Source organism: Scheffersomyces coipomensis (genome assembly GCF_036884675.1).
Source record: "Scheffersomyces coipomensis strain NRRL Y-17651 chromosome Unknown DFJ63scaffold_4, whole genome shotgun sequence".
In the NCBI taxonomy this organism is placed as follows: Eukaryota; Fungi; Ascomycota; class Pichiomycetes; order Serinales; family Debaryomycetaceae; genus Scheffersomyces; species Scheffersomyces coipomensis.
Window position 1 is genome coordinate 390,280 of NW_027042895.1, and position 11,880 is coordinate 402,159.

The 11,880-nt window shown below is 33.9% G+C and overlaps 3 protein-coding genes across 3 annotated transcripts; 1 reads left to right on the forward strand and 2 right to left on the reverse strand. All coding sequences in view use genetic code 12, as the record gives it.

Annotated features, from left to right (window-relative positions):
* Positions 1 to 244: 244 nt before the first annotated feature.
* Positions 245 to 2,182, forward strand: DFJ63DRAFT_322821 (phosphatidate phosphatase; the record flags this gene model as incomplete). Its single annotated transcript, XM_064907466.1, has 1 exon — positions 245 to 2,182. One exon carries the CDS (start codon positions 245 to 247, stop codon positions 2,180 to 2,182), a length of 1,938 nt encoding a protein of 645 aa, XP_064761533.1.
* A 49-nt stretch (positions 2,183 to 2,231) lies between these two features.
* DFJ63DRAFT_144487 (uncharacterized protein) lies at positions 2,232 to 3,538 on the reverse strand. Its single transcript, XM_064903508.1, has one exon. It carries the CDS (start codon positions 3,401 to 3,403, stop codon positions 2,282 to 2,284), a length of 1,122 nt encoding a protein of 373 aa, XP_064761534.1. The 5' UTR covers positions 3,404 to 3,538; the 3' UTR covers positions 2,232 to 2,281.
* A 65-nt stretch (positions 3,539 to 3,603) lies between these two features.
* Positions 3,604 to 11,316, reverse strand: CAS4 (Cas4p; the record flags this gene model as incomplete). Its single annotated transcript, XM_064905107.1, has 1 exon — positions 3,604 to 11,316. One exon carries the CDS (start codon positions 11,314 to 11,316, stop codon positions 3,604 to 3,606), a length of 7,713 nt encoding a protein of 2,570 aa, XP_064761535.1.
* Positions 11,317 to 11,880: the final 564 nt, after the last annotated feature.

The following is an 11,880-nucleotide window of genomic DNA, read 5'->3' on the forward strand; positions in this document are numbered from 1 at the left end:
TGGTGGCATAAGATTTGACATTTCAAAAGTGAGGGGTCCTAGGTCATTTATTAAGCTCGCTTCTGGGTTGTTATCTACACCAATTCAATTAAGATCATCAACTTCATTAAGGAAATATCCTAGGAATTCAACTTTAAAGTTTATCAGTGATACTTACAAGGATTATAGAGCTTTAGGTCATAAGCATAAACGAGTGATTGATCCTTTAAGGTTTGTAAGGGTAAGAAGAAGATATATCCCACTTATGACTGATAGATCAAATCCATCTTCATCTAGTTATGAAACTAGTGGCGGGGATGATGTTCCATTATCAAGACGTCAACGATTATTAGGATTTGCGAAAGCAACCAGAGAAACTTATATCCCTAAGATTACCACTTCAGTTACAAGATTGGCCACAGATGCCTCGCGTGCCTTTACTAATGGAGCTGAATTATATGATGATCAAGGTCATCTTATTCTTCCTAAGGATACTACTATTGAATTATTTCCATCTTATACTAGGGAAATTGATGGAAAGTATTTTGTTGATGTGAAAGGTTGGGTATCATGTCCTGGATTAATGACTAGGAAAAATCGTTTAATCCTTTCATTAGCAAGACAAATCACAAAATATAATACCAATGGTTCAAATTCAAATCAAGCCTTATCTCAATTAGGTAGTGACGCCTTACATCAAGATACATTATTGAATACAGATAATGCATCAGATTCAGATTCTATAATTTCAGATCAATCTAAAATTGAAGAAGGTTTAAATCCTATAAGTTCAGCCAATCTGGCTTATCCTAATGCAGAAGATACTATTAAAGAAAGATTAGCATGTTTCATAGCTCGTTCCATACCGAATGCTGAAATAGATATAGTGGTAGGATCTCAATTCAAAATGGATCATAACAAAATCAAAGTTGAATCAGTTATAACTGATAGTTATGGTAATTTTGAAACTTGCATAGAAGTAGATTATCGTCCATCAGTAGTTCAAGTTAAAGCTACTACTGATGAATCAATCTTTACATTCCAAGATATAATGATTACATCTGGTACAGGTATAGCATTAATAAGTGATATCGATGATACTATTAAACTTACTGGTGTTATTGGAGATAAAAGAGAACTTATGACAAATTTATTACTAAATGATGTATTAAAATGGAAAATAGCTCCTGTGGTTAATTGGTATGATGATTTATATACTACTGATCATATTTCATTTCATTATGTTTCTAATTCACCTTGGCAATTGTTCAGTACGATTGAACAATATTTCAAAGTTGTTAATCTCCCTGTTGGTTCAGTCCATTTAAAACAATATTCAGGTAATATTCTATCATCATTAATGGAACCATCAACTGAAAGAAAGAAGAAATCATTAACTAAGATTGTTGAAGATTTCCCTAATAAGAAATTCATTTGTGTAGGAGATTCAGGAGAATACGATCTTGAAGCATATGTGGAGTTAGCTAAATTAAACCCAGGTGTTGTGATATCCATTAATATTAGATATGTTAAGGATTCCCTTTCTGAATTGGATGACTTGAAAATTTTAAGTGAATTAAGAAGATTACTTGCATCAAATAAAAAATCATTAAATGTGGTGACTTCTCAAGAAAAGGAAATCTCTCCTCCTCCACCACCTAAAGTAGAAGTTAATTTGATTGATTTAGAATCATCTTCATCAGATGATGAAGGTCCATCACCTGTCTACTATGCTAGAAAGACAAAATTACCTCCTATAGTACCTAAGAAACCAAAAGGACTTCAAGGTATACAATTAGAAAAATCCCCAGCCTTACCGTCTAGAGATTATCTTAATCGAGCTCAAACTGATTCGGTCATTAACCCAATTGAACACAATAAACCTGAAGATGATGAACTACCATTACCACTCCCACCAAGAAGAAGTACAGACCAACCACCACAACCATTTGTACATGCTGCAACTGATACGCTTGATCATGATATTAATATCATTGATAATTTACAAAATATTTATGATTCACCTTATTTTTTTCAATTAGAAGAAATGGATAGGAAAGGTGCAAATTGGATTCGAAAGATTATAACCGCTATAAAGGATTTAGAAGGTACCGGTACAGAATTAACTATTTTTACTGATGAAGAAACTGATTTCTTTGATACAAAGCGCATTCTTGAAGAAATTAAAAAGTTAAAACTATAAATTAAATGCATATATATAATATAATATATAGTTTTTATTTACTTATAAATAGTATATTGTACATGTAATGAAGGAATGAAGGAAGGATATATGACTAAATCAATTAACAGGTACCGCTTCTGAAGTATTTTCTTCAACCACACCATTTTCTATATTATTTGAGGTTTCAGTAGGTGTTTCAGTAGATACTTCAGTAGGTGTTTCCGTAGAAGTCTCGGTTGGTGTTGTTTCATTTTGATAGAATTCGACTATATTAGAACCATCCCCATAATCTTTTATATTTTCATCATCATCATGAGGTAAGTTATGTCTAAGAGCAGCTAAATCAAATTGTTCAGCACCATCATCTTCTTCAGTATAGTATTTATCAGCAAACTTTTGTAATATAACTTCTCTACCAGTTAACACTCTTCTTCCTGATTTTTCTTCTTTCTTTCTATCATCATCTTTCTTAGCGTTTATCTTCTTCTTCCATTCATTAAATGATTCAATTGTAATAGGGTGGAATTTAGTTTTATCTAATTTTCCTCTTTCTAGTTCAATAAATTCTTCTAATGTGATTTCTGGTTCAGCATCAGCAGCTATTCTTTCTAGTCTCTTTTGTTCTTTGGTCTTTAATACAAAACCAGCTGGTAATGAATGTCTATATTTACATTCATTACCCCCATTTGGACAAACCCAAAACCAACCATATTTACCATTCTCCACTGCTTCAATGAAATGTTTACAAACAATATCAGTAGTTGTCATTGGATTACCATGTTTTGATGAAATAACTTTTCTTAATTTTTCTTCATCCCAATTATCCATAGTATCAGCTTCCTTTTCTTCTCTGGCATCGGTATACAAATCTTTCTTAACTACTTTTCTACCCACATCTGGATCATGGGAGAATTTACATTTATTACCTTTGGTACAAAGACCTTGTTTGAAAAATTCACACAAAATAGATTTTGGATCAACTCCAAATGGCACCTTTTGTTGTTGAATACCAAATAATGCAGCAGCTTCCCTCTTAGCGTCTTCAGCTGCTTTCTTTTCAGCTGCTTTTCTTTTATTTTCTTCTTCTCTCTTCTTTGCTAATCCACCATCTGCACCTTGTTGGATTTGTTTTATTTCTTGTTGGACTCTCTTCGATTTATTCTTATTTTTCATACCAAAGGTTTTATCCTCGGATGATTTAGACTTAACCTTTGGTTGTTGTTGCTTCTTTGGAGGCATGTTTGATGTGCTTTTTAATCTAACCTATACAGATGGTAGTACTGATCTGTACATCTCTGAAATGAAGTTTTTAAATTTTTTTTTTCAATGCTTAAAATAAATTTCCTTAAAAGTCACGTGAGCGTAAAAATTGCAAAATAAATATAAAATATTTCATAAAATTACATTAAAACTTTTTTAGTTAACCTATATACAACTATTTAACGAAACTTCTGAGAGTTTTTATTCTTGTCCTTTAGTTTGGGGGTAATTGATTGTCCATTTGGCGCCGAATTGGGTGGAGTGTTTAAATTTGCATTAAGACTTTTGTTACTTTTATTACCAGTTGAGCTCCATAATTGATGCGTCGCGAGATCTGGTGAATTAGAATTATATGAACTTGGTGAATGTTTAGTTACTCTTTTGGATCTCTTTTTACTACCACCTAATAAGTTTTCTAATCTGGTAGAATTATCAAGATTGACTTGGATTGAATCAGGAGAATTTATCGTGGTTGGAGAATTAAGATTTCCTGGAGTTGAAAGATTTTGGGAATTGTATGGTGTAGTAAGATTTTGACGTTCAAATGTAGGTGACTTTGGCATAACTGGTGTGGTAAAACTATCAGTCTTCGTCCTTAAGCTACTTCTACTTGATCTGAATGGGATATATGATCTCTTGGTTGTGTTTGAACTTCCTTGATTATTGTAATGACTTGGACCGATAGAGTCAGCCAAATTAGCCTTAAATGAAGATGTTGATTGAGTTCTTGCCAAACTCTTATTCAAGATAACAGACACCTTTTTATCATAAATAGTTTGAGCTGAATCCATTGGAGCCAGTGTGTCACTTGAATTACTATACTTTGTATCAACTGATGCACTATGAATGTGAGTATTAGAAGCTTCTCTTCTATGATTTAATAAAGAACTTGGTACAGCTGAAACACCGTTAGAGGCTGAATTCTTAGTAAAAAATAAATCAAAATCATCTAAAGCAGCCCAAACATTGCTTAAGGAAGCCTCAGGTTCATCAACACTAACTGAGACTGTATCACCATAATCTGGAACAGGAGCGTAATAATCTTCCATATGAAATTGAAATTCTTCGTCTTTAGCAGTTTCTTCGTTCTCATCTACTAAGGTAGCAACCACACAAGTAGAAAATACAGCATGTACATTGTTACGAGTGCTAGCAGCCGTGACAGCTGGCATAGGAATGGCCCATCCACTCTCGTCTGGTATACCAAATAGAGTAGCTGTCTTCTCGTATTCTTTTTTCACCGATGAATTTCCTAAACTCATACGAAGTACATCTCGATCTAATTGAGAACCTGATATGACAACTGCCTCGTCTAACACTTCCAACGCTGGCTCAGCATAATCAGTCAATAAAAGTCTAAGTAATGGAGAGATCAAGTCGGCTCCCACACCAACGAACTCGTCTCTTTCCAAGTCAACAAATGGGAAAATGTGCTTCAACAAACTCATAGTTTCCAATTTAATCCATGGGAGCTTGTTAGATAAAAATCCAAGAAGGAGTACCAACGATTGAGCTTCATATTCTGGATAGAACAAACTTTTAATAGTTGATACAGTTTGTACTAAGAAATCTTTCTTGGAACGGAATCTATTTTTAGATAAAGAAATCAATATTCTAGACAACGATGGCTTGTCGGCATTAGCTGCTAATTTACTTATATTTAGTGCTGCAGCTTCAACTTCAGGAGTTATTGTTTTTTGATCTAACGCATGAAGGAATCGTGGCATATTTGATAAGACTGCCATCAAAAGACGCGAATTTCCAGTACCAATGATTTCACTATCTTTCAAAGGATTCAATTTATCAAGAAACTTTATAGAAGCTTCCCATGATGTAGCTGACCTTAAACCAACTAATACAATATGCTGCAACCCTTCGAATTTTCCTTCCCATTTTGGAGGGAAAGTAGAGATTAAACAAGAAATGGTATCTGGAGCATCTAAGTCAATCTTGGAAACAAATTTGTTTAAAGTTGAAAGTACTTCAATAAACTCTTGCTCGTGTATTGTACTTAAACATGCCACACTAGACCAAAACAATTGAGGAAAATCAATAAGTTGTCCAGAATCCAATTCCGCTGTTATTGCGTTTAACGTCATTAAAATCTGCATAGCAAAACCTTGAATATCCAACGTTTCATCAGAAATGGTGTTGGATAATCTATGTAACATATCCTTTAACATTCCTTGATCTAAAAACGATAATAAAGATCTGAAGATTTGAAAAGACCGACAAGCGATATGTCTCACAGCACATGTAGTAGCCCAGTTTAAAGACTCTCTACTCCAATCATCTTGAAGATTGGTATGAACTGTAGAAAAGACTTCCAAGATATTTCTGGCCAATAAATCCATATTTTTTGGAGTTCTTGCACCTTTTTTATCGTTATTTAAATCGTCGTATACCCAAAGATATCTAAAATGATCTCTAGGTCTCAATGTTTGGATAGTTTCAGCTGCTTTCTTTGCATTAGGAGCTAACGCATGAATCAAATGAACTAAAAGTGTGCTTGCCTGTTCTTGTACAATGAGTAAATAATGATCTAACAATGAAAAGGCGACGTGCAACAATAGAGGCAATCTTTCTAACATTACATCATTCTTGACAGTCAATAAATCAACAAGGAAAACCATAGATAATTGACCAATTGAAAATGCTGCATCTTTCTCATTGTATGGAATAATTTTCCATAAATTTGCAACGTAAGGGAATTCATTAGCATTATTGATAGTTGTAGTGATTCCTTTTGCCAATGGAGGAACCATTAATTTAGGTTCTAAATTGTTGATCAATTTATCAATCACAATCAATGGATCAGTTTGCGAAAAAGCCAAATAATCAATGATCTGTCTGGAATACTCCACAAATGACGGATTCTTTCTTTCAAGACAATTGCTCATAATGAAGTCAATGATTTTATCAAAATTGTTAGAATTACTACCTAATGCAACCCATAAAGCCTCCACTTCGTTGGATATCTTAGAACTAAATTTAACTGTGATTTCAAACAAGTTATTCAACACCATGAGCGAAGAAGAATCAAGCTTTCTTCCATCAAGAGCTGTCTTGTTGGTATTTTCATCAACTTCAGAATAATTTAACACAACGGTTTGGACCCATGGAAGTAAACATGACAAAATATCTCTTCTGGAACTGTTATCAACGAGATTGAAATATTTAGTCATATAACTAATTCTAGTGAATGCACCTTCGGGTTGTAAAGCAGCAAGATGCGCAGATATATCAAATAGAGCCTTTTTATAAACAACCTTTGTCTTACTGCTGACTGATTCAGTGAATTTGTCCGCAGTGGTGGAAGTCTGGAAGTACATCTCTTCTAAAAAGGTTAACAGCTGCATAGCACCAACTCTGACTTCATAACTGTCATGCCCAACTAAAAAGTTGGCTAAGCACATCAAGTCATATGGTGTTTCTTCCTGCTTAGGAGACTTCAAAAACACACCCACAAAGACAGTAAAGTAACTCTCGGTCGTCTTCAAGGACTTCTGAGGCGTGTAACATTGTTTGATAACCTCCTGATAAATCTCTGGAGTTGTAAAATTTAGCTCTAAAATATTCCTTAAGGCCAACTTACCAATTTCATGAGCTTTATCCGAATCAGAAGTAAATAAAGCATTAATCCAATTCATAAGTGATGGAATATCAAATGACATTACTGCTAATTTACCAGGAACTTCAATATGATGCTTTATATGCCCAGAACATAAAACAGCCATACAACTTAAGGCAGAGACTTGTAATGACTTCCTTTCAACTTCCAATATGGCTACTACAGAAGCAACCTCCTTTTGCTGGTTAACTCTCTTTATCATCGCATTGTAACGATCATCTGCAATGGTACTAGCATCTCCATAACCACACCATTCCTTTAAAAAGTTGAAACAACCTATTCTAGCTTCAAATGGTAACCATTTATTCAAGTCTGACTTGTCCTGCAAGCCAACAAAAACATTCTCCAAGAAGCCACAGAAATACCTTCTGAGTCGTTGATATTCTATACCAATTTGAGTTGATGGCAATGATAAGAATGATTTCAAATTTTTTATGATGGTCACTAAATTAGCTACTATCCAAGAATCCATATATATTAACTCATCACTTTTGAATCTGCTAGTGATATTAAGTAGAACTCTTATCATTTCAATTCTCAAACTATCTTCATTCGAATCTCTTTTACCAACACCTTCCCACTCACTAACGCTGGCTGGAATATTTTCAAGTAAGGTTTTGAAAATATTAATATTGATTGAGCTTAATCCAGAAATTACTGCTTCACGAACCATTTGTTGTTGTGATCTCAAAAGAGGAATGACCACTTTGAAGACAGATCTAGCACTTGTAATTTTCTGATGTTGAATAAACATCTGCATTGACTTCTTCCTTCCATGTGTTGGTTGACTTGGGAAGGATATCTTTTGCTCATTCGTCGATGTTAAAGAACAACATGCAAAAATTAAATATAATTTCCATTGATTTATCATAACTTCAGGAGGAATTGTGGAAGATTTAGCAAATAAGGAAGAAGTATATGATTTATAACTCTCCGAATACTCTAGAACAAATTCATGCATCTGAACTATACAAACGCAAACAATAGATCGACATAATGCTACTGCAATTGGGCATCTTTCAAAGAAAATGTCAAGCAATTTTGGATAGACTCTAAACCAGATTGTAGAATCAATACCGTAGTCTGACTCAGCGAGTCTAACAAGAATGTTCTTTTTATTCTTTAATTTCGATAACCTGCCTCTTTCTGGAACACTAAGCTCTTTTCTAAAAGGCTTTATCAAATCCAAGAAGTCAACATCTTCTAAAATATGAATAAGTCTTGTTCCAACATCAGCTGCAAATTTAGATGAACTTCTGGAATGCTTCTTTAAAGAATCTGACTTAGAAGGTATTGAGTCATTAGATTGGCTATCAGTGATGTTGAAAATAGCTTGGTCAAATTGCTCAACTAACTTTAGAATCACAATACCATAATGTCTTGTTGTTGAATCTTGAGAACAAAGGAAAAATAAACCATTTCCTTCAACTTCTTCAATTACAGTAATTATAGATTTCCACTCAAACTCATCGCTAGGTTTTAATTTATTTGCACTTGGATTTGCTTCAGCGTTTGATAAATCTTCATTTTTATGATTGATTTGATAAAGATCGTTTAACACATCTTTATTCATAAGTTCATCGTCTTGAGCCATTGGATTTGAATTCTCGGTATTATTTTTATTTTCCACAATATCATGGAATTGTCTTAACCAACAATTCAATAATTCCGCATATATTCTTAACAATGTGTTGAATTCTTGTGAATTCATGTATGTTGCATCATATCCAGGACTTGGTTTCTCACTAAACTGGAATGCAATTTTGGCAAACATAGTTATCAAATTACTTGGATTTTTTCTTGAAGCTAACTTCTTAAGCGCACTTATAGCTGCTGAAGCGACTCTAAAATTTGTATGTACTGCATTTCGAGTCAAGATTTCAACAATCTGCTTAAATGGTATACCTGCTGGCAGAGCTTTATCACCTGAATGAAGTACCATTGTCCATGGGATAGCATCTATAAGAGTAGCAAACAATTCTACGTGAAGATTTCTTGTAATTTGATAGCTGAAGTCAATACCAAAATGGAAAGCCGAAAATGGCGATTGTGATTTTGAAGAATGTCCTGGTGTAGACAGTGAGGCTCCATCAGGTTGCCAGACGTCACTTCCGTATTGAGCATCCAATATTCTCAAGAGACTACCGAACGTACGACAAATTTCATCATGAGATTGAGAATTAGTCGAATTCTTAGCAATGAATTGAAACTCATTCAACCTATTTCGATTTCTATTTTTATCCTTGCTGGATTTTGCTTCGTTTTCGTTTAAAAATCTGTTATTAAAGATCTCATCGGTAGGAAACATTGGTTTATTTCCTAATTCATAGTCTTCCAATATAAGCAAATAACTCTTGACAATCAAAATCACCTTCTCAGCAAAGATATTTTCCAATGAAATCCCATTAAAACTCAATTTCAATAACTTCACAAGAACATTATCTAAAACATAATTCAAGTGATTGAATCCAGCGATTCTAATAGTTTCGACCAATGAACCAATTAATAAATTGTCTGATGTAATCCACTGCTGCTTCTTAGTTGTTGAATTACTATTGAAAAACAAGTACTGGAATAATTGATCTAATCTCTTGATTGTATTATTCAATGTATCAGGTAATCGGTAAATATAAACCCAAAGCAAACGGCCCACACATACAATAAATGTGGTTTTATCGTCAATTTCAACTTTTGGCTTTAACTTGAATATGTTATCTTCCACAAGTTTGAACCATTTCTCAGCAAATAACTCCTTTCTAGAAACTGATAACATTGAAGTCATCAAGTGCAACGAATATGCCCAACCACTATTTCCAAACGAAATGGCTTGTAAGGTTTGGCTATTGCTGTATCTCGTGTTAAATGAAGTTGATGAAAAAGATGTCGAAGCAGAGCCACCATTTGAAGATGGGGGTAATCTGGTTGAGAGATACCATATTTTATGAGCCTTGTAATAAATTTCTTCAATACCTTCTACCCATGTTGGGTGGTTAGTTTCTGCCGTTAAAATATTAGCCAATGGCAATACCAAGTTACTCAATACTTCACAATAAGCAAAAACAATAGTTTCATTTTGAGCTTTATCAAAGAACTTAGCTAATGATTTAATAAAATCAGCACTTTCTTCGAAAACTTCCAACGGATAATTAGTTAAAATCAAATATCTCATTCCACTAATCAATAAATGCAATTTGGGTTCTTCTTCATGACTGACATTAGTAGGGATCTTTTCTAAATCAGCAATAAATCTATCACTAACACTTAAAAACCTCTTTTCTGACATAAAACCTAATAATTGGGCGAATAGATTCCAATTAGCAGCCCTAACTAAAGACTGACTGGTACTTATAGCATCAGTTGTCTTAAGTTGAGTATAGACTATTTCTTCTAATTTATCCTCTAAATCTTCGCCCATTACCTCATAAGATGTTTGCTTAACAACTTCAATCAATACACGGCATAAGATATATATAGAAGCCAACGATTTTCTATCTGCTTGGATGGCAGTTTCTCTTGCTTGAGCTATTTGAGCATCATAGTAATATTTTTGTCTCAAAAATTCATTCTCTGGCTTTTCTTGATATGTTGGAGATTTGGTTGCTGTTGATGACATTGTAGATGATACTGTGGTAGGAACTGCAGATGATGCTGATTGATTACGACGATGTGAAACTTTGGAGAAACTTTTTGATCTCATTAAGCTTAAACTTCTCTTTGATCTCGAATTTGAATTTGCATTTGCAATTGAATTCTTGGCTATTCCTGGATTTGATGGACCAAACGTTTCTCCAGATATATTGTTGTTACTTGCTTTCAACAAATTGGATTTTGCTGTTTCTACTGTTCTTTCTACTTCAGATGCAGCCATAGTTGCCACTTCACTTTTAGATTTTCTCCAAAACATGACACTATCGATAACAGGTTTTGGTTTTCTTCTAGCAATATAACCTAAAGAAGCTACTATTTTATCAAAATGTGGATCTACCCCTTCACATAATAATTCAATAATTGGTGGTTCTTCGTCGATTGAATAATCAAGACATGAATTTAGTTTACGTTCTGCATGACGAACAAATTGGGTAAATACAATATGCAAAGTATATTCAGCTGGAGTTTTCAGTTCAGTTGCTAATCCTCGCCTCAATGTACTGAAATCTTCTCCATTAGATAAGATTAATTTTTGAGATGACGCTGAGGTTGATGCTGGGGGAGGTAATTGTGGAGATGGTTCTGAATGATCATGAATCGGTATTTGAGACATTGGTGATGCTAATTGTTGAGATAAAGATAACTTTGCTGTTTTAGAAGAATTCATTCTGAATGATGCTGGTGATTCCAATTCTGTATTTCGATCTGTAGATTCATAAATTAATTGTTGTTGCTCTTCATTGTCTGATTTCGGTTGACCAGGTTGCATTGACATTGAGTATGTATTTAATGATTTTTCATGAATGCTAGGTGGATCTTGTAATTTAAAAGCAGGATTTAATTCATTATAATTAGATTGGGAAATTTCTACTCTTTGAATTGGAGTTATGCCATTGTTTGTTGATTGTCCATAGTTAATATATTGGGGCGATACTTCATAATCATCATGGATATTATTACCAAGCATCCGATTGCTATTACCATTATTAGTTACATTAGCTGGTGGAATGAATACTTGAGGTTCGCTACCATTGCCAGTAGGATGGATCAAAAACCCAGTTGTGTTTCTAAAGGCGTTTTCTATATCTGCTGATGTTGTAGGTTCCATTGTTATACTTTGTTGCAACGATAATTGATTGAATTTAGCCTGTAATGCTGACGATTCATCGGCCGAAGT